The sequence below is a fragment of the Colias philodice genome, chromosome 29 (assembly GCF_061535455.1).
Source record: "Colias philodice isolate Cphi_HAF_F1 chromosome 29, ilColPhil1 Martin Lab GWU primary, whole genome shotgun sequence".
Lineage (NCBI taxonomy): Eukaryota > Metazoa > Arthropoda > Insecta > Lepidoptera > Pieridae > Colias > Colias philodice.
This window is the reverse complement of record NC_143114.1, coordinates 5,430,179-5,454,158: the sequence shown is the minus strand read 5'-3', so window position 1 is coordinate 5,454,158 and position 23,980 is coordinate 5,430,179. Positions and strand designations below refer to the sequence as shown.

At 35.5% G+C, this 23,980-nt stretch overlaps 2 protein-coding genes and 1 long non-coding RNA gene across 3 annotated transcripts in view; 2 read left to right on the top strand and 1 right to left on the bottom strand.

Annotated features, from left to right (window-relative positions):
* Positions 1–4: 4 nt before the first annotated feature.
* LOC149475986 (phenoloxidase-activating factor 2-like) lies at positions 5–11,080 on the top strand. Its single transcript, XM_089712470.1, has 9 exons — positions 5–9; positions 1,096–1,202; positions 2,184–2,292; positions 3,017–3,199; positions 3,540–3,651; positions 4,634–4,739; positions 5,251–5,429; positions 7,268–7,432; positions 10,694–11,080. The coding sequence occupies exons 1-9, from the start codon at positions 5–7 to the stop codon at positions 10,859–10,861; spliced, it is 1,134 nt and encodes a 377-aa protein (XP_089568596.1). The 3' UTR covers positions 10,862–11,080.
* Positions 11,081–11,479: 399 nt separating this feature from the next.
* gkt (tyrosyl-DNA phosphodiesterase glaikit) overlaps positions 11,480–23,980 on the bottom strand; it is a 33,670-nt gene continuing 21,169 nt past the window's right edge. Inside the window, exons 12-14 of the mRNA XM_089713025.1 lie at positions 13,478–13,577; positions 12,880–13,090; positions 11,480–11,752 (exon numbers count right to left, since the gene is read on the bottom strand). Coding sequence (XP_089569151.1) covers positions 11,630–11,752; positions 12,880–13,090; positions 13,478–13,577 — 434 coding nt within the window. The 3' untranslated portion in view covers positions 11,480–11,629. The remainder of the gene's footprint in view (positions 11,753–12,879; positions 13,091–13,477; positions 13,578–23,980) is intronic.
* Positions 15,857–16,603, top strand: LOC149475985 (uncharacterized). The gene is made up of 3 exons (XR_016318003.1): positions 15,857–15,999; positions 16,218–16,313; positions 16,559–16,603. It is a non-coding gene; the product is annotated as an uncharacterized LOC149475985 (long non-coding RNA).

Here is a 23,980-nt window from a genome sequence, read left to right as displayed (position 1 = left end):
TAAAATGAAGTAAGTATTATAATATACAAATTAAAATGGATCAATTTCTTTCGTAAATTATTTGTATTCTATGTTTTTTAAACCTATTAACTAAAAAAAATATGCAGTAAACTTATAATTCTTTATTTTGTGGCATATATTTTAATAATTCAATAAAAAATAGTTTATGATTTCCCTTAACTTCAACACACATAGGTACATACTATGACTTTTTTGTATATATTTCATTGTTAAGAGTTCACGAAAGAGCATTTATAATTGTTAATTGAGTTTTCAATCCACAGGTCTACTATTAAGTATAATTCTTGGTATTACCACAAAACAATTTAAACACAGTCTAACTTTAAACCAAGGATCTGTCACTTTAATAGTTGTCTATGTGAAATACAAAACCAGATTAAAGAGAACCCGCGCTTAAAGTTAAACCCTGTCTAAAGTTTTTTGTGGTAAGACAGTATGTGTCTAAAGTAAAAAATGTAACAAGGTGTTATTGCATAAATATGTACCTATATACAGCACTATCAACTTTTTAGCAGATTATTAAAAAATCGACGACCCTGTGAACTTCGTATCACTAATTTCACAAATATAATATGTATGTATGTGATAAACTTTAGGTTTGTCTCTCTCATATCTTTCCTCAACTCTCCAATAATTCAAGATTAAAATTACCCAAATCGGGTATTCACGAGTTTTAGCGAGACAAGCTAATCTATAGGTACTTAATATTATAAAGCTGAAGAGTTTGTTTGTTTGAACGCACTAATCTCAGGAAGGTCCGATTTGAAAAATTATTTCGGTGTTAGATAGCCCATTTATCGAGGAAGGCTATGTGCTACGCGGTTTCACCCGCATTGCTCCGCTCCTGTTGCTGTTGGTCTTAGCATGATGATATATAGCTAATTTTTCAAATCGGACCAGTAGTTCCTGAGATTAGCGCGTTCAAACAAACAAACTCTTCAGCTTTATAATATTAGTATATACATGTATACAGATACATTGTACAGGTACAGTTACATACTACATATACATATATGCCTATTGTAAGGACTATTGTAATTATAATTTAAAGATAATGACCATTCTTCATTTCAGGGCTCTCTTTTGTTTTTTGCTGTTGGTTTATAACGGACATTCTGAAGAAATCAATGACACAGATAAACAGGCACAAAATAAGTCTCCTACAGTAAAGGCACCATTGGGTAAGCATAAACATACATATATAATTTTAAATAAATACTTATATATAGATAAATAAATAACACCCAGACACAGAGCAAACATATATGTTCATCACATAAGTATTTCTCCTTGGTGGGAATCGAACCCACGACTTTTGGCTTGGAAGGCAGGGTCACTACCAACCAAGCCAACCGGTCAGTCAATTAATATTATTTCCCTGCGACATAATGTATTTCTATACCCATAGGCATTAGGCATAGAATATAGAATCTCCACCTTTTAGGAAGTCAGTTAAGAAACTGATTTATTCACAGTATATCTGTATAATATATGTATATCAAATTCTCGTGTCACAGTGTTAGTTACCATACTCCTCCGAAACGGCTGGACCAATTATCGTGAAATTTTGTGTGCCTGTTGAGAATCGGCCATCTATTTTTCATACCCCTAAGTGGCAGGGCTGAACAACGTTTGCTAGGACACAGGAATATGTTTTCGTATACATTGTGTAAAAATGATTAGAGATAAACTACGATAACATGGCGCGCCCCTCCAAAATTCAAAACGTTTGAAAGTATTTGTGAAAGTATTTACAATGCACCACCAAGATTCACAACGCAATACGCATGTGTGCGTAATGAGACGGCCGTCAAACAAAAACAAATCCACGGATTTGTTGCTCGACTAGTCACGCTCTAATCGCTCATTATTATTAGTAATGGCGCTGTACTGACGTATTCTATGAAAACGACACGTGCGTTGTCTTGGGCGCTCGGCAACTTATGATTAGTTGACCAACAAATCTGGACGTAAAGTACTAAAGACGAATACGTACAACTACATACAAACTCCTTCGTAAGGATGTCACTACACACATTGAAACAGTAATTTGGAGGGGCGCGCCATGTTATCGTAGTTTATCTCTACCTGTCATCATGTTTCCATATTGCTAAATTGAAACTAGATGGCGTTGAAATAAAAAACATATGGAACTGATTTAGGGGAAACCTGCGTGACGAACAAACAACTGCGAGGACGGTGTGTGAAGCCGAGCGAGTGTATGGAAACAGAATATTTTGACGACATTTTAGCCAAACCAAATGCATACAGGTATGTTAACATTGTATTTGATTGGATAAAGAGCAACAGTACACGTGTCAGAAGTGAAACTTCTTTGGAAAGATTCGAAGATACCAAAATCGTCACCTAACTCCATGACGTGACGGTATTGCCATAACGCGAACTTGAAATTATGTGTAAGTTGTATCTTGTCTGTCTGGCAAGACACAGACGGCTAATCGTGATCACCTATTTATCCCTAAAGAAAAAATCGATCACTGAAACAAATGCATCACGAGTGAACGCGGGTGGACTGATTTCAATATGTTGTGTAAATTTCTATGCGTTAAAATAATGCATCCATTTTAACACACCCATACAAGCTTTACCTGTATTTTTGTATGTAACCGATTTCTTTAGACCGATGTTGACTTACTTTAAACGGACAGATTAAATACAAAACTTGTACACTTATCATTGATTCGATTGATATGTGATAATACAATAATTTCATGAGTTTCTCTTTGAAGTATGTTTTTTTTGTTTATTAACTTTATTTATTACTAGTGGCGCTCCGCAGTTACACCTGCGTGGCTCCGCTCCTGTTGCTATTAGCGTGATGAGATAGCCTTCTTCGATAAATGGGCTATCTGACACCGAAAGAATTTTTCACCGGACCAGTAGTTCCTGAGATTAGCGCGTTCAAACAAACAAACTTTTCTGCTTTATAATATTAGTATAGATTTAATAATAGCTTAATTTCGTTTAATGTCAGATCTCCATACGTCTGTGAAACCTCGAAGCTCTGTTGCCCTAGGAAGTCGATAATAGTGCCTAAAGTTCCTGAGCTGCCTAAACTGGAAGGGTGCGGCTGGAGCTATCGTGATAATCCCGGGCTCAGGGTGTTCAGTGATCACGCCGGTTTTAGAGAGTACCCTTGGATGATAGCTGTCTTACGGTTAGTATACGATTCAAACATGGCGGCTCGGAACATCGTACGATCCGATGCGCAGAAAACAATTATATTAGCGGGACGTTAAAGGACCTACGCACTCGCACCTGCACCTAAATTCCGAACTGCCAGTTTCAATCGAACTGTATAGTGTATTTCGTTTACTTTTTTTATTGGGTTCCATACTCAAAGGTAAAACGGGACCCTAAGGATGCTTTTCCACGAATAATGTGCGAGGAATGTGTTTTTTATATATATTTTTTTGTGTTTGTAAATGACAAATGTTATCGCTTAAATTTTTTTAATTCTATTTATTTTAACTGGCTATTCTATTTTTAATTTCTAGGAAATCTAGTGAAAACTTTGAGATAAAGGACTATGTGGCAGGAGGGACGCTCATCCATCCATCGGTTGTGATGACAGCAGCACATAGAATCCTCAAGCATAAACCAAATGAGGTTGGTAGTATAAAGTTACTAGATATCCGCCCGCGGCTTCGCCCGCGTTTTTAAAGGAAAGCCCGCATAGTTCCCGTTCCCGTGGGATTTCCGGGATAAAAACTATCCTATGTGTTAATCCAAGTTACCCTCTATATGTGTGCTAAATTTCATTGTAATCGGTTCAGTAGTTTTTACGTGAAAGAGTAACAAACATCCATACATCCATACATCCTTACAAACTTTCGCCTTTATAATATAATTAGATATTAGATATATTAGATTAGTTATATTAAAAAAATATTTTACCATACGTATACTAGAACCATGCTAGAACCTCGTGAACTTCATCCCCTATTTAAACTATGAATCAATTCGATTTTTGATGTGAAAGTTGTTTATGCGCGTTGGGAATAAAATTTTGAGGTCGCATCATGGAGTAAGGCGACGATTTTGGTATCTTTGAATCTTGTCAAAGAAGTTGCACTTCTGACACGTGTGCTCGGCACACACGCTCTTTTAAAGTGAAACTTTTATTACATCGTCTCAAACTTTTTGGTCTGTGTAGCGCATGTCGCGTGACGGTCGGCTGCCGAGTAGGTATAAAGCAGTGTTCGGAAAGTTTCACTTTTACCGTGGTTTCATAAAACAACATAACATTTTTTTATATTAAATAATTATTTTACCATACCAGAACCACGAGAATTTTCATCCCCTATTATTTTTAAAGTAGCCTTTGCCCCTTGTGTCATCACTTTACAATCCGAATTTTATCAAAATCTGTGTTGTAGTGTGCCGTGTATGAGTAATAAATTCAAACATCCTATAGCGCCCGGCAAACTTTTTGGCCAAAAAGTAGCGTGGAGGGGAAAGCTTGCGCATATAAAAATGTACTAAAACTTGATGCGCATACTTCTCCCACCACGCTACTTTTTGGCCAAGAAGTTTGCCGGGCGCTATAATAATAGGCAAAAAGATTGTCAATTTTTTTCAATTTTTCCAGCTAAAATGCCGAGCTGGAGAATGGGATATCAAGTCAACTAACGAAGTGTTTCATCACCAAGATAGAAATGTTAAAAACATTATAATACACGAGAAATTTAGTATCAGTAAGTATAATTTTATACAGGGTGTCCCACTGTTGGTAAGCTCAAAGGAGGTTATAGTTTTGCATACGCTGAGTACGTAAAAAATACTTAAAAAATTCCAGACGCATTTTTTTTTTTCAAATAGATGAATTCTTAGAACTCTTTGTGTACACCCCTAACAAGCAACCCACCTTACTTTTCCACCCGCACATGAGCTATCGTTTAAAATTATGTTTTCATAGACAAAATGCTCACATTAGCGAAGCGGTATATATGCCGGCTGCGCGAAGTTAGAGAAGAAAACATGGATTTTAAGGAAAAATTTTGCAAAAAAATTTTTGACGTAATTTTGTTGTTTAAGTATTTTTAACGTGATCAGTGTATGCAAAATTACAAATCCTCCTAAAGAATAAATTAGCCACTTGAAGAGAAACCTCTTTAGGCGATATTGCATGGCACCGATTTTGGTATCTTGAATGTGGCCAAAGAAGTTTCACTTCTGACACGTGTGCTCACATGGCCTTTTTTTCAGAAGTGGCACACAACAATATAGCCCTATTGATTCTTGAGCAGCCATTCGACTTAACAAATAGCCCACATATTGGAATCGCGTGTTTGGGGCAACAAATGCCACCAGTGGGCACAACATGTATCAGTATGGGTTGGCATAATCACGTTTTAGGCAACACAAATCCAATTATATTAAAAAAGGTAATTTTTCCCTTGGTAAACTCTTTCTCTTTTTAACCCTTAAATTGTCACCCCTAGATAACTTGTGTTTATAATGTCCAAATTTGGAGGATGTGTTGGAATTAGGATAGAAAAGAGGAAAATGAAAAAAAAAATTAAAAATTTTAATTTTTTCTATTGTTTTCACTATGTCACATAAAACGGACACTGCCAATTATATGTACATGTTCGAACCGTCACATATAACGGACATTGCACATTATTCCTGCAACCGTGGTACATGAATACAATGCACATTTTCAACTCTGTAATTCAAAATTATTATCAAATTATAATTATGGACGATCTAGAATAAGCTTTTCAAACATCTGTCTTAAAATGTTGGTTAAAACTTTAACGATATCGTTAAAAATAATGGATTTTAAATAACGACACTACCAAAAATCACAGCCTAAGAATATGCTAAGAATTGGAATATAAATAGTATTACATAGCCTGAGAACTTATCTAATACACCAAGAAAGTCCTCTTCCCATTCCTTATATTGTACAGATTGAAATGTGTTCGCTTCATCGTATGCAAAGAGTCGTATACCATGCCTGAAGTACCAAAACAAACAGGAAATTTAAATCGCTTTTTTTGGATTCTTTGGCATATATTATATCCATTTTCTGCCAGTTTTTTTAATTTTTAAGGTATTATTATTTTAATTTTTCATTATTGGGTGGTATTTCTGGTAAGTAACATCATGCTGTGGCTGAAGAACTACTGAGAAGTAGGGAAGATTCATCTCGCACCGCATGTAATGGCTGTAATTCTGCAGCAATAATATTTTGTTGGTGGTAAAAATTCTGACTTTTTGGGTCTTCATTGTGTCTCAAATCAATATGTCGAATAATTCCGAAGGTATGGTGCTGGGGGTAAATGATTGACACTGTTATCATAGTGAAATCACTCCCGTAGGTCTACATTTCCTTCAAAATCGTCATCTCAACTCAACGCCAGACTCTTCAGCTTCCGCCAGAGATAGGTAGTTAATTTTTTTATTGATTGCCAAGTCATGCTCCTCTAAAACATATTAAAAATAGAGAAAAATATATCAAAATGATGACGTTGAAAATGGATGGCCTTATTGGCAACGTCCGTTACATAGGACATGTGAAGAATACCCTAGTATATACTCCAAGCTGTCAACGTCCGTTTTATGGGACATCGTATATAAACTAAGATTTGTATTCCAAATATTGTAAAATATGTAAAAATTATGTCAAAATACTATACTTACAATCGTATTCTAACTAATAATATAACATTATAAGCATAATAGCCAAAATACTTACAGTTATTATCAATTTTATCAGGAGAGTCAAGAGATCCGTTTTTTGCAATTTTCAAATGGTCACCATTCGCGACTGTACTTCGCTTTGGTAAAAAAACCTGCATGTACGCGAAGGACATAGCTAGTACCTTCCCAATATACCGATTAGCGAAGCTTAGGTCTGCTATAACAGCGCCAGCATGTGTTTAAATACTATGTCCTTTAAAACGGACGAAATCAATTTAAGGGTTAACTAGATATTCCATAATAAATACAAATATAAAATTAGTATTTTCTTTTTGATTTTACGCGAGTATAATAAAAAGTCTATTCTTAATATTATAAAGCTAAAGAGTTTGTTTGTTTGTTTGAACGCGCTAATATCAGAAACTAGTGGTCCGATTTGAAAAATTCTTTCGGTGTTAGATAGCCCATTTATAGAGGAAGGCTTTATATCATCACGCTAAGACCAATAGAAGCGGAGTAATGCTGGTAAAACCGCGAAGCATAGCTAGTCTATAATAATTTCGTTATTTAACAGGTGCAGCTGCCTATATACGACAAGCAGAAATGTCAGGCGGAATTAAGTAAATTGCATCATCTGCGTCATTGGCAAATTCACGACTCTATAATGTGTGCCGGCGGGATGGAAGGCGAAGACACCTGCACGGGAGACGGCGGTTCCCCTATAGTCTGTGAAATACAGGTGAGCTGAGAAGATAAATAAATAAATAATAAATAAATATTTCAGGACAATTTCACACACGGCACGATCTGATCCCATACTAAGCTTTCGCTTGTGTTAGGGAAACCAGATGGCTGATAAACATACATATATACAGGGTGTAATCGTTAAGTGTGCACAGGCGATGTTTCCGTAAGTATTACAGATAACAAAAAACTTTAAACCGATATCGAAAGTACTTAACCTAATGAGTAAAATGGCCGTAATAAATTTTTAAAAATAAATCGAGAAATATCAAAAAAAATATCTTTAAACCCTCCCATACATTAAGTATGAAATATGAATATCCCATATTATACATTTAATATGAAAGATTTTAGCTTTCTTTTTCTTTTTTTGGTTTTCTGCTTTAATTACTTCGCAAATTTGAAGTGACATTTTCCACGTTTTTCCGGACATTTTCACGCATTTTCCGGTTATTTTCCGGGAATTTTCCGGACATTTCCCAGGCATTTTCCGGGGATATTCCAGGCATTTCGACGCATTTTCCGGACATTTTCACGCATTTTCCGGGTATTTTCCAGATATTTACCAGGCATTTTCCGGACATTTCCCTGACATAGCCTGTAAATGTCTGAATAAGAATAAGAATAATTTATTTCGCCAAAAGCCAACAACAGATATAATGAAAAGAATAAGGAATACAAAAAACACAGAAAAAGACAAAAGTGTGGCAGACCTTTAGCAAAAAGGGGACCAACTCAGTATTAAGCTGTGCCTTCAACAGCACAGCACTGATTTTCAGTGGCCCCCAATGTTTGAAGTACAGCTACAGACTGAAGTATAGAGGGATAGAAATTATATTAATAAAATAAACAATATTACACGTTATAAATATTATACATATAAAAAGAAGGCATAGGAATGTACATATACTAGAACATTAAGAAAATAGTAATAAATAATAACGAAAATAAAAAATTAATAAACATACATACAGATAAATAGACACAAAAGAGAGATGCTACATTCTACAGTAGGTTACGGTTGTTTTTTAAAAATAAAAGCAGCAACTTTATTTTTGAAGTTATTAATGGAACGAAGGTTACGTAAGGTCTGGAAAATCCCCGGAAAATGCTCGGAAAATGCCTAGGGAATTCCCGGAAAATAACCGGAAAATGCCTGGGAATGTCTGGAAAATATCCGGAAATTGCGTGAAAATTTCCGGAAAATATCTGGAAAATGTCCGGAAAATATCCGGAAAATGCGTGAAAATGTCCGGGAGAAGCGTGGAAAATGCTCGGAAAATCCCCGGAAAATGCCTGGGAAATTCCCGGAAAATTCTCGGAAAATCCCCGGAACATGCCTGGGAAATTCCCGGAAAATGCCTGGAAAATGTCTGGAAAATATCCGGAAAATGCTTGTAAATGTCCGGAAAATGCGTGGAAAATGCCTGGAAAATATCCGGAAAATGCTTGAAAATGTCCGGAAAATGCGTGGAAAATATCCGGAAAATGCGTGATAATGTCCGGAAAATATCCGGAAAATGCGTAAAAATGTCCGGGAGAAGCGTGGAAAATGCTCGGAAAATCCCCGGAAAATGCTCGGAAAATCTCCGGAAAATGCCTGGGAAATTCCCGGAAAATGCCTGGAAAATATCCGGAAAATGCTTGAAAATGTCCGGAAAATGCGTGGAAAATGCCTGGAAAATATCCGGAAAATGCGTGAAAATGTCCGGAAAATGCCTGGAAAATGTCCGGAAAATGCGTGGAAATGCCTGGAAAATATCCGGAAAATGCGTGAAAATGTCCGGAAAATGTCTGGAAAATATCCGGAAAATGCGTGAAAATGTCCGGAAAATATCCGGAAAATGCGTGAAAATGTCCGGAAAAACCGTGGAAAATGCCTGGAAAATATCCGGAAAATGCATGAAAATGTCCGGAAAATGCGTGAAAATGTCCGGAAAATGCGTGAAAATGTCCGGAAAATATCCGGAAAATGCCTGTAAATGTCCGGTAAATGTCTGGGAAATGCGTGGAAAATCCCCGGAAAATGCCAGGGAAATGCTCGGAAAATCCCCGGAAAATATCCGGAAAATGCGTGAAAATGTCCGGAAAAAGCGTGGCCACTCAAATTTGCGAAGTAATTAAAGCAGAAAACCAAAAAAGAAAAAGAAAGCTAAAATCTTTCATATTAAATGTATATGGGATATTCATATTTCATACTTAATGTATGGGAGGGTTTAAAGATAATTTTTTTGATATTTCTCGATTTATTTTTAAAAATTTATTACGGTCATTTTACTCATTAGGTTAAGTACTTTCGATATCAGTTTAAAGTTTTTTGTTATCTGTAATACTTATGGAAAAATCGCCTGTGCACACTTAACGATTACACCCTGTATATATATATAATTTTAAATAAATACTAATATAGATAATTAACACCCAGACACAGAGCCACGACCAGTGGCTTGGAAGGCAGGTTCACTACCAACCAAGCCAACCGGCCAGTCAAAAAAGCAGATAGATAGCAATAACTTTTAGGGCCGGCGCAGATATGTCATATGGCGAAGCGCTAACTTCAATTTATTTATTGTATCGAAGCGATCAAATGCGAAAGGATTGGATAAAAAAACAGAACAGAATGTTTTTAGTTCTTTTTTTTGTTAATTGCTATAATTACTTCTCAAATTTTAAGGAAAGTTAATTAAAAAACTGTAAAAACAGCTCGTCATTGTATTGCAAACCGAGAACTTCGAACGTCAGCTTTGAATACAAAATTATATATAAATGAATGGGAGTGTTTAATGTAAAATTATTGGATATTGTTTTATTAAAAAAGATCTGTAGGTATACAGGGTGTCCCACCGTCGGTATTCTAAGCTCAATGGATTTTATAGTTTTGCATACGCTGAGTACCTACGTAAAAAATACTTCTAAAATTCCAGATGCAGTTTTTCATTGAAATAGATGAATTCTTAAAACTCTTTGTGTACACCCCTAACAAGCAACCCGCCCAAATTTGCCACCCGCACGTGATCTATCGTTTAAGATTATGTTTTCATAGACAAAATGCTCACATTAGCGACGCTGTATTTGCCGGCTGCGCGAAGCTTGAGGAGAAAACATGGATTTTCAGGAAAAATTTAGAATATTTTTTTGATGTAATTTTGTTGTGTAAGTATTTTTTACGTGATCAGTGTATGCAAGTTTAAAAGTCCCTTCGCGCTTAGTATACCGACAGTGGGACACCCTGTATATTTAATTTGTATGTTTCCAGAGCGAACCTGAATTACGTTATGCCGTTTTTGGTATACATGCGTTCAGAATAAGATGCGGAATTAAAGATTCTCTCCCGGGACTTAATACGGACGTCACTTACGAGTACGACTGGATTAAGTCGACCCTCACAAGAGAAGGTTTCAACACTTCTTCCTTTGAATATTGATATCAAGAATAGCAGAATCTATATCAATCACTAGCTGTGCTCCGCGGTTTTAACTACGTACCAGACCAGTAGTTCCCGAGAATAGTCCGATTTGAAAAATTCTTCCTCGATAAATGGGCTATTTATCGAGGAAGGCTATTGGCTATATATCATCTCGCTAAGACCAACAGGAGCGGAGCACTGCGGGTAAAACCGCGGAGCACAGCTAGTGTTGTAATATGATGGAAATAAAATTTATGTCACTAATTACATGTTTTTTTCTTATAACCTATCAACCCTAACACAATACGACACCTTTTTCAAAATTATTATAGTACTAGTGGTACGCCCCGCCCCTGCCCCCCTAGTCAAGTGGCTTTCTGTTAGCGTAGCGTTCAATAGAATAGACTACGAATGTATGAGATTGACGAAGGCTGTAGATAAACGTATCTACAACCCAAAAAAACCGCATCAAAATCCGTTGCGTAGTTTTAAAGATTTAAGCATACACACAGAGAAAGCGACTTTGTTGTATCTATGTAGTGAAGTAGAATTTAAATAAAACACATAATAACAAACATTATCTTAATATGTATATATAAATCTCGTGTCACAATGTTTGTCCTCAATGGACTCCTAAACCACTTAACCGATTATAATAAAATTCGCACACCATGTGCAGTTCGATCCAACTTGAGAGATAGGATAGTTTTTATGAAAAAAAAACGTAAACATGTAGGTACCACGGGCGAAGCCGGGGCGAACCGCTAGTTTATTTATAAATTATAATCAATACAAATAATCAGATACCCAAGGCGACATATCACTTGTATATTTAGTTGGTGGAATATCATATGGTATTATTAGCTTTTTCTTTGTATCTCCGGTAAGGGGGAAAAAATCTTCGTTGATCTGAAAAAAAAAATATTTATTTAATATACTGAGAAGAGTTAATTGTTAATATTTTAATTTGTATTCTATTAAAAAATATATTAATAATAAAAATAACTACGTTTATTGTCGAGCCAATTTAATAGGCAACATTTGACGTCTATCAATTTTATCTTCATAGGGTGGTAACCTGCTTAAAAACATCGATTAAAGTGAATTAATCGATACGGACTTGAAACATTTGTCAATCGAACTTGAAACACATGTCAATAATTTATGATGATTTTTATTCCCAAGTAATCAATGCATTCGATTCTAGATGTCAGATTTCGATTTTTAGAGTAACGTCTCTGGTATTTAAAAAGAAAAAAGGTTTATTGACACAAAATTGTAGCGACGTCAGTTCTTTAATTCAGAAATTGTTTATTATGTTTAGAATGGTTTATCAGTAAAATCAAATCCTAAAATTAGATTAGATTTCCGCCCGCGGCTTCGCCCGCGTTTTCAAAGGAAAACCCGCATAGTTCCCGTTCCCGTGGGATTTCCGGGATAAAACCTATCCTATGTGTTAATCCAAGTTACCCTCTATATGTGTGCTAAATTTCATTGTAATCGGTTCAGTAGTTTTTACGTGAAAGAGTAACAAACATCCATACATCCATACATCCATACATCCATACATCCATACATCCAAACAAACTTTCGCCTTTATAATAGTATTAAGATTAAGATGTAATCGTAATTGAAAAAAGTTAAGCAAATGTGCAGTTCTAACAAAACGAAATATCATGTTATTCTAATTATGTCGTCGTTACTAGGTTACATTGTTGAATTTTGTTGAACTGTCAAATGTTGCCTATTAAAATGGCTCTACTATAAATTCAAATTTCATTAAAAAAACCCACTTCAAAAAAATAAAAAAGATTTGATATTATTAATTACTAGATACATGTTATTTAGATGTGCTATTTACTAAATAGATTTGATGTCGGTCACATTTTTTAATGTCTGTGTGTGTGTATTTTTCTCTTTTTTTGTGGGTATGTGTTTTTTGGCCTGTTTGTACTTAAGCCCCTGTTTATCGTGTACCAAGCGGCTTTTTTGTATGTTTTGTGTGTGTGCGTGTCCGTCCGTCTGTATATACTCACCACAAACTTGGGCAGAAACAGCACGCCTGCCTCATAGCTCATCACCCGTAGTGCCCTATTGCCCTTATTTATCGTGCCCCAAGCGGCCTTGCTCACATTGCCTGAAGTGAGCAAATAAAAGGCCGCCATTTTGTTGTCGGGCGATATCCGTGTGTAGGATTTGATGTGCGGCATCGCTTTGTTGCGGTGTGAAGATGTTGCACGCCATTGGCTGAGGGCAATATTTTTTTTACTAACTAATGGATCTGCGATACCCGAATTCTATAAAAAAAATTATGGGAGTGATACACTTTCCACTCAAGTGGGGTAAGGGGCAGATGCATTATACACCTGTTTTACTGATCGATTTTCTTTAGGGACAAGTAGGTGATCAGCCTTCTGTGTCCTACCAGACCGAGACATTTTTTTTTCCTCGTCTTCACCGGGAATCGAACCCAGGACCCCTCGGTGCTACGCTCACGTGTCAACCACTGTACCAAGGAGGCGGTCAGCGCCGTGCACCATGACAAGACTGTATTGCCATGACGCGACCTTGAAATTTTACTCTTAACGCGCCTAAAGAAGTTTCACTTAAAAAAAAAAACAAATATATACTCACTACAAAAACTGATTTAACCACATTTGTTTGGAATGGGCTTCACCCGCGTACGGCAAGCAACCGCCGCCGAGTAGACCATCGTGCGATTGTCGCACGTTCTCTGAAAGGTAGATATACAGGGTTACTTGTAATACACCAGCAACCTCGCAGGACAAGATAGCTAACATCATAAGTAACAACATTTGTTCTACGACTTTTGATAACAAAAATAAATATTCATTTAATTTTCCGTTTGAATATTATAAACTCTACGCGCATCCCAAAAATTACGTAAACAAGAAGCGAACGAGAGGGGGAAGGGGGCGTCGCGTCGTCCTTTCGATAATGAATAGAACATATACTTACAAATGTTAGGAGAGTACAATAAAAGCTTAAAAAATATTTTAAAAATAATTTATTGCGTTATGCCAAAAGTCGTAGAACAAATGTCGTTACTTATGATGTTAGCTATCTTGTCCTGCGAGGTTGCTGGTGTTTTACAAGTAACCCTGTATACAGGTTGTCCCGTAAGTAGTGGACCAAAAGGACTTACGGGACAATAAATTTTAGTATTTTTGTTAGATAATAAATCTCTCTACTCCCCATAACCCGTTGGTAGATAGATAGTAAGGAAAAAGCATTTATTTATTAAATAAACTAGATTTCGGGCCGCGGCTTTGCCCGCATCATCAAAGAAAAACCCGCATAGTTCCCGTGGGATTTCCGGGGTAATAAGTAGCCTCTGTCTTATTCTGGGTATTCAGCTACCTACATAACAAATTTAATTGTAATCTGTTCAGGGAAAAGCTAGTCTTTAAAATATTATTTAAAAATTATAAATAAGTATTAGAAATAACACGCGAGGCCGGGTTTGATATTAGTTTGAACGTAATAAGACTGTACTGCGATTCTACACAACTGCCTAATTGATGTAGACAGTTGATAACAAATCACAGCAAGGCAACGACTATTAATAAAGTGAGGGTAGTTGGGTCAAACGTCGTATAAACAACGTCTGAGCCCATATGCACGATTCGTACCAGGGTCTATTATCTTGTATGGACGTTATGTTGACCCTGCACACATGCTTAATTTACTTGTGTGTGTAGGCAAAGTATACCATTCTAAGAAAAGGTGTGAAATAATTTAACAACTGGTCATACTGAAAGCTCTTATAGTAGTTTGTTGCCAGATTGGGTATTTCTTTCACAGTTCTGGGTAAAAATTTGGATACCACAGACATTTTGGAAATTGAATAATTAGAGATACTATTTAACTGCATAGTTATTTGAATGACTTTCATGATTATTTCACATTTATTAATATTTTTAGAGTATTATAAAACTAAACTAACCAAAACAATGAAGCTTTTAAGAAAAAAAATATTTCGGAGGAAAAATAAACATGCATCTGGTAACCCTCGTACACCCGCTAATCCGCCATTATTGTCATCTGTGTCGATCGAGGATAACCTCTCCGCATTTGTTCAATAATACTACATATTATAAAAAACTTTATTGTGTTAACACAAAATGTTCGTTTAGTACTAGGTACGACAGGACGTTTTCTTAAAGATTTAATGAATAAGTGGCGATAGTACGTTTATAAAAGTGTTTACGTTTTGTTTTCGGCCTCAGCATTTGGGTAAAAATGTCCGGTATCCACAAAAAATGAGCCAAGTGCGGACGAACACGCGCTGCGGATCCATCAGTGACCTACCACAAGTTTTCCTATCCCGTAACGACTAACATTACTAAGTAAGTAACAAGCTATTTATCTTGTTGAGACCTAACAACCAAATACACTAACCGTAGACCCCCAGGCAACGTTGATAGCCGAGGTTCGAGCCCGTGTGGCGCCCTTAGTCATTATTAATCTATATATATAATACTCAAAGGTGACTGATATAGTGATCTATCAACGCACAGCCGAAACCACTGGACGTATCGGGCTGAAATGTGGCATGCAGGTAGATGTTAGGACGTAGGCATCCGCTAAGAAAGGATTTCCCGAAATTCTTGCGGGAACGGGGAAAAACGGGGATGCACGTACAAAGTCGTGCGGGCGAAAGCTAGTTTAATTATAAATTTGTTCTCTTTTTCAGAGCACGCGCTTGGGTCAAACATTGTTGGCCAAATGACAGTTGGAACTCTGTAGAATCTTTAATGTCAGTCCATAAAGCAAGTAAAGTTTTATGTGGAAGACACTTCAGTGAATCACAGTTTTATGATAATGAAAGACAAAAACTGAGCAAATTTGCTGTCCCTGATTCAACTGAAATAGAAGAATGAAAGAGTTAATGTGTTTGAGGGTATTTATAAAAATAAATATGTATTACTTAGAGATCCACCCTCATTTCGCTTTTAATCAGAGGTTTATCCAATACTGTTATTACAGAATGTTCCACAGTTAACAAAGCCAGGACCACCAACAACAAGAGTGCCTTTGTCACAAGTTGATAATAATCAGACTTCTACAAGTGGAGTAATTTCAACACAACCACAAACGGAAATTCTAAGTCTACATCATGTGATAACAAAGAGGTGAATACTACTAATTTTATTTATTTTTAATTTGTTATACAACTTTTAATTCATCATCATCATTTGCTTGCATCCACCGGTGCCCAGCGACCTTCACCAGGTCATCTTGCCACCTTGTGGGACCGTCCAACACTACGTCTTCCGGTCCATGGCAAAAACTCAAGAATCTTTCTTCCCCATTAATCCTTTTAATTTTATTATTTTAATCACAATTACAGAATTTATGTCAGTCAGCTACACTAAAACCCCTAATGCCGAATGTGTCATTGCCACAAACTGAAAATATTCACACCCAACCTTCTGCAAGTGTACAGGTAAATACAGTATAATTTTTTATTTCAACTTTTACATTTAGATGAGTGATTTTTTGTATTGAAAAAAAAAATTTGTTTCATATTGAAGTAATTAACATCTGGATCTGAATAAAGTCCATATGCCAAATGCTAATTTTAGGACAGTCAAAATAAAACTGAATTAGTCAAGTTTTTTTTTCTATTGTATAGAATAAAAAAATAATACATCAGAACAGCCTCATATAAACAAATATATGTTGTTTCAGAATGCACCTTCGAAAAGGTCAAAGTCAGGCAAAGTTGAGCAGCACTAGGGCATGCACCCGGGTTTACCCGGTTCCGAAAAACCCGGGTAAACCCGGGTTTTTTGATGATCTTGAGAACCGGGTCTGAATAGTATGAAACCCGGTTCTCCCGGTTCCGACCAAAATATTAAAATATAAAGTATTATTTATATTTTGCTGCATTATTTTAACAAATTTATTGTATCTGGCAACGTCAGACTCACGTGCATCGCGAATTTTCGTGCCACGCCTCAAGCGTGGCTCCGATTGGTTGTCTAACCTTAGATGCTATAAGTTTCCTACGGTTGTATTACCAAAAAAAATTAGGCTTCGAAAATGACAAAAATTTGGCTACAGAAATATTTTTATTACATTTCTCGTGAATTTGAAAAGCTGTTAATTTTACTGATTCATATAATGATCCAGTCATGTTTTTGTTTTTGGTATCAAGCTGAAATTTATATCGAATACTAAAGTCTTCGGTCCCTTTTATGTGAAAAAGTAGAACTCACAAGCCAACGCATCAAAAGATACAGCCGTAAATGCTCAAAATTTTCGCAAATTTCGACATTCGCATGGGACTCAAAACCTACAGCTGGGTACTTTTCATGTTTTTATGTGATATTATGATAACAAGAGCGCCGAGACAACCGTCAAAACGCTAAGGAATAGAATACGCTATCGATACAAATTGACATAAGCGTATGATGTTTTGCCTAAGGAATTTTCATCCAGTCGAAATTAAATAAATTGTGCAAAACACTATTAAAAAAAATTTTTTCGAAATCAATAAGGAAAAAATGTATTTAACCTTTTTCAATTTTTTTATACATAATTTTATGATGTACAATTTTGGTTCCAGGTGATTGTATGATAAACTTACCGTCTCGGCGAAAATCGCAAAAAAAACTATTCTTTTATTAATTGACCTCGAATTAATTTTTTTCCGAGTACCGTAATGACGGGAGATTTAAATATTTTATTTTGAATAAATTTTGGCAAGATTTGAATTTTGGTCGTGGTCGTCATCGTCGTTGGTAGTTTGACCGAACCATTACCAAAATATCATGAGCTTATGTCAATAATTAGCGTAAGCAATTTCTATTCCTTGGCGATACTGACGTTTGACTAAGGGCCAAGGTACTTTTATAAGACTGATAAATAAAGAGAAGTATTGAAATTTTGTTTCTTTATTAATTAAATAAAATAAGACACAAGCCGCGTAAAATAAAAGGCCTATCAGGTACTTTTACAGTTACTTTTGTTTAATTTAGTATTTTTTCCGAAGTATTATAAAAGAACCGGGTAACCCGGTTCTACCCGGTTCTGAGCTCCATTTGGAACCGGGTTTCAGAAACTTGGAACCGGATCCGGTTCTGCATGCCCTAAGCAGCACACTGCTATAACAAACTGTAGAGATATTTTAAAAGATTTGAATGTTGGTAAAGTATCTGAAATGACCCTCAGAGAAGTGAAATTATAAAGGATTTGCCAAAATAAACTTAAAGAAATATTTCAAATGCTGGGCAGTATCAGACATTCACATTGTGAAAAATCACTAGTCAGTGTTTCCCAGTTTTTGGTCTCTGCAGACAGAATCATCTGATTGTCCGAAAAGAAAAAGATTCCATGCTTCAGAGGGAATGTTTAGAAGTCTGTAAGGTGGTTTCCAAACTCTCACGTTAGGATTTGTGGGGTCGATCAGCCTTACAGTTCATACAAGAAAAATCTTATAACTTATATTGAAATTTCATTTTGCTCTTTACATTTAGTGCTGTTTTGGAGCACTGAAATGTTTATTATTTATTTTTATTGCAGTCATCTCTTGTATTATTAACTGGATAATATCTGCTTTGATTTTTTTAATAACGTCATATATTTTTTGTTACAGGCATTGCAAAATGGGAGCATATAAAAACTTTCCATAACTTGGACAAAAATAATACAAATTTTATGTATCTCCGATTATCATGCTTCACAATTTGAACCCGCCACGGCTGTGCAACGGTACGCGATTGCTCATTCGAAAATTAATGAAGAACGTCATCGAAGCTAGCATTTTAAATGGAAAGTTCCGAGGTGAAAACATATTACTACCACGGATTCTTATAATACCTACGGATGTGCCAATTCAATTAAATCGTGTTCAGTTTCCAATTCGATTGGCATTTGCCATGACCATCAATAAATCCCAAGGCCAAACGATGTCGGTTTGTGGCTTAGATTTAATCACGCCATGTTTTTCACACGGACAATTATACGTGGCATGCTCTCGAGTGGGTAAACCATCAAGTTTGTTTGTGTTAGCTAAAGATGGGCTAACAAAAAATATTGTTCACGCTGTAGCATTAAGAGACTGATATTTTTTGATAGTGTTGCCGTTCTTATCGAATAATGATACGTATAATGTATATATATATTACAGAAATAAATTATGATGAATTATTAATAAATATAGTGCTTGGCGTTTGTTATTTCTATATTCCCTTATCGTTCACAGCATTACACACCTATTTCGTGCATATACCACATCCTTACACACTTAAAATAGGTTAGTTATTTTCTGTCGGTTCTAGAAAGTACATAGAAATTATTTATATGGCAAAACAACGTTTGCCGGGTCAGCTAGTTATTATATGGAATCCTTTCTCCTTCTATGTGGAGTAATAAACGATAAATAAACTGCGAGTGTGTGATTTTTTGTGCATCACTTACCTACTGTTAAAATCCATTATCACGCACCCCACATGGGGAGTAAAACATCCTCCATCTCAAAATGGATGGATTCAAACCTTAAATGGTATAGAAAGATTGAGGAAACATTTTTCAAAAAATAGGTGTGAACAGCCTTCCCACACGTCGCTTAAACCAAGACGTTTTAGAAAACTTATTTGGCTGCATCAGGTACAACTGTGGTTACAACAACAAGCCAACAATAGAACAATTTGTGTCCGGCATCAAAACGGCGATAATTTCTTTGCGGCACACAGGGCAAAGAAAAAATTGTGACGATGACTCAGCTTCATTAGCTGAAAATTTTTCAAGTTTCATTAAATCACATTTGGCCGAAAATGTGAGTTTAATCATTGATACGGACAATATTGAACAGTTACTGGCTGATGCAGTCGAAGCAGTGGACTTGGTGACATCGGAAGGGCAAGCTTGTGCATATGTGTGTGGGTTTATATTCAAAAAACTTCGAAATACTGCGCAGACTGCCAAAAATCATTTTTTATAGACAGTCCCACCGAAGAACCCATACACATATTCACATCCTTCAAAGATTATAACGATAAAAACGCCTTATTTTATGTAAATAGAAATGTGATAACATGTGTTGAGACAATGGCGACCATTGATTGAATGGTCAATGAATGGTCGCCATTGTCTCAACATGGCTCAACGTGAAAATGATTATTTTATCTCCACTGCCTGGAAAGTGCATTTAAAAAAAATGATAATGACAGTGCTTGACTGTGTTCATGTGAGTTTTTTTAAAACAATGCCAACAACATATGGATGTTAATAAAACTCACATCAAAACTAGCACATTTTATATGTATATGTATAAAAAGATTAATTGTTTTAAAAAACAGAGAAATTGATGAAGAAGAGCACAAAAAAGCATTGGAGAGGAAAATGAAGGTTTTAAAAAATAAATGATTTTATCCAAGACATTTTTTTATTAATAATCCTCAAAATGCATAATTTTTGTTTTCAAAAACGGGTTCTCATTCAGAATTCTATACAATTTATGATTTTGTCTTCATGCTTACTTGCTACCACCTGATTTTGTGATTCGTACGAATTCGCCACGATTCAAAGGAAAGCGGTATTCGACAGCTAAGCATGTTCTGACAGGAAATAGTGACAACTATTCATCCACAAAAATATGTAACAATACATTATTTCAGACGAATTCATTTGGTGCCAAAGAGATTCGTAAGGGAAACTTTGTGCCCACAAAGTTCAAGGGCAAGTTTATCACTTGATCGGTAACTTCCAGCTGAAAGGGCACAACCAGAATTTTTGCAAATATATTTTGTTTCCCATGCAGATCAGGTATCCTTGCGCTCAAATTTAAATCCAAGCTTACAAATCAATCTTATCGACGTTCTCCAAACATATTTCACGATCATTATACGTATATTCAAAGTTTTAAATACAATCTGGAAAATAGACCGAATGATTTCAAACTTATTATTCATGCTGACGTGAAACTTATAACGAGCATCGAGGTCGGAATAATGCACCAATAGTAGATAAAGTAGGTGTTCTTTTGATAGACGAAGACAAAGATCCCCGAGATACTGCGAGAGATGGTGGCCTTCAACGAGTTTCTGAAATTAGATCTTATGACCCACTCCAGTATCCTTTACCGTTTCCCTTCGGTAATGACAGATACTCTATAAATATTCCACAGCAGAATACTGCTGCTAGATCTAAAACTGTATGCATATCTATGCATTTAGACTCATGGTGAGAATAAATGCATACATTATTTCAAAGGATTATTAAACCAATATTGTGTTGATATGGCGGCTAAACTGATATCTGAAAGGTTAGACCAAAAGAAAAAAAAAGCATCGAGTACATTCATTTAAGCGATGCCGTGGTTAATGATACGAATATAAACGCTTCTAATGTTGGCCAGCATGCAACGACGTCATAACCTAATAGACACCGTATCTAAGACGTACGTCTAGGTACGTTTATACAATACTTTTGACCGATGAGTACAAGTAAGTTGACCACGCGTTTTTTATAATCCATTGCATATTAGTGAAGCGAAAAAAAAAAGATCTAATTAGTTTATGTTCCAAAAAAATAATTCTTGAGGAATACCATGGTTGGTACTCTGCTCTACCAACTGCATCCTTTCAAAAAGATAGGTTACCTGAACCTTCAATTGAAGAAGAGTCAGAGGAAGATTGAACATTTTTAAAAGCCTAACAGGATAATTGTCCTGGATAGACTTAGATTATTTTTAATTTATACTTTTATTTGGTATAATAATGTAACAATTTAATTGATTGTGACCAATAAAATTGATTATTAATTGAAAATCGTTTCATTTCATCAAACTTATTTCATTTAGCACTTACCTTATTTTATAAATCTCTTTTGTATCAAGTTTAGAGTATCAGGTAAGTGACATACCCTAAATTTCTACAGGTAAAATAAGTTAAATGTATTACAAATATCATTATTTTGGTCAATTTAATCTATAAACATATTTCCTGTAAAGTGATTGGTGTCAAATACAATACACTGTTATTGAAAACTAAAGTGAGCTTCTGTAACAAATAATTCAGAAAATACAACATGTTTCTTAAATACAGGTAAAACATGTTAAATGCTGCACCCTTTCTGTCTAAGTTAAATTTTAAAAGGTTTATAATCAAAACAAATACTTTGTAAGTGTAAATATTAAAAGAAGGGTAGTTATTGCAACATTTTAACATATATATAACGTAGGTATACTGTTTCGAAATTAATGGGAGAAGCCACTGGCTCCTGAGACACAGTTTTTAACTAATTCAGGAGCCTATGGATTCATATATAAGCTGTACCTATTTTTTAATGCCAATAAAGTTATTTATTATTATTATTATTATTTTGCATTAAAATTTTTTGAAATAATGAGTGTTAAGTAGAACAAATTGAAACCTAAACTTTAAAAAGCCATTTACTCGAAATGTCAAAAACTGCACTTATTATTTTTTACCAGTAAGCAGACGATATGAATATACATATTATCTTTCCTATTAATACCTGTCACCGGTTGTTACAACTATCGGTTTTTACGACCCAATATGAGTAGTCCCTTCGATGTCGTTATAACAGATTTTGTCTTTACAAAAGTCATACACGTAAAGCATACGTAATACTGGTGTAACCAAATGGGGTTTGGTATATTTGGTAATACTGGGGATTATTTATGGGAAAGAAATTCAAATTCTATAAGAAAAGGTGGGCAAGATGTTGAAGGATATCGCGGTGTAAAAAAGACACAATTTTAGGCACACTACAACATTCATCCAACTCAAACTGAATGGTTTTATTTAAGAATGTAACTGCAACATGTTCGCGGTCCAATGTAATTAGAACATCTAAGGATCGTGAATCGTGTTATTTGTCAAACTTATCAAGGCGGGTGCAAGGAATTAGGTTTACTGGAGGGAGATTAACATTGGTAAAATAAAATGTCAGATGCTGTCATGTCCGAGCCAGCCACAAAATTAAGAGAATTATTTACTATCGTCCTTATATTCTGCCAACCATCTAACCCCTTCGAGTTGTGGAATACATTTCGTAATGCTTTATGTGAAGATACATTAAACAGAATGCGTAATGAGAATCAGGATATGACATTAGCATATAATGATGACATATATAGTGCCACAAACTTATCTGACCCGGTGACAGTGTCACTGATGTCGCTTTCTTTTTATTAAAACAAAATATTCCGTATGAAAAGTCTGTGAAAATGTGACATTTCAAAATGGCGGCACGTAGTTCCAGTTTTTGTCACCGGGTCAGATAAGTTTGTGGCACATTACAATGATGGACTTATCATAATTGAAGATAAAATTCATGAGATTTGCGATAAATTACTAACCAGTTTTGGACTTCCTGTATCAAGAAGGATTCATTCCCATATACCCTCAAATAGGTGCCCCAATAATTTTACTTAGAAATCTTAAACCACCAAATTTATGTAACGTGACCCGACTTCAAATCAAATTTCTTCGCAATAACGTGATCGTTTCAATATTATTGACTGGTCCAGCAAAGAAAGAAAGAAAGAATAATTTATTTTGCCGAAGACCAACAACAAATATATATAAAAAAAAAATACAAAGAAAAAGGACAAAAGTGTGGCAGGCCTAGGGCTCAGACGTTGTTTATACGACGTTTGACCCAACTACCCTCACTTTGCTAATAGTCGTCGACTTGCTGTGATTTGTTATCCCCTTCCCTCGTGGTCTCTGTGCGTTACAGACACGTCTGTAACGCATTATCCCTGAGGATACCATTCAAATACAAACAATGGACTTAATACCTGTACCAGGAACCATGACATTACATCAAGTAATTAACATGAATTCAGAAAACACAATATCATATCGCAGCTTAAGCTGTTTTTGTTCACAAACAGGAACTAAACCAGGTTTTTGTGACTGCTTAGATTTGGAACTAGCCACATTAACAAAACAACCGACAGACACAAAACGTGTAATTACAAAATCTAAAAAACCAACAATAAGAATTCTAGCTGATATCAAAAACACGTTGGAAAACAAAGCGTAATAAACCTGCAAGCTGTAATCTATGCACAGTCTAAGATTCGTTTATGATTATTTTAATTTCGTAAAATAAATAATTAATATCTTAAAATGG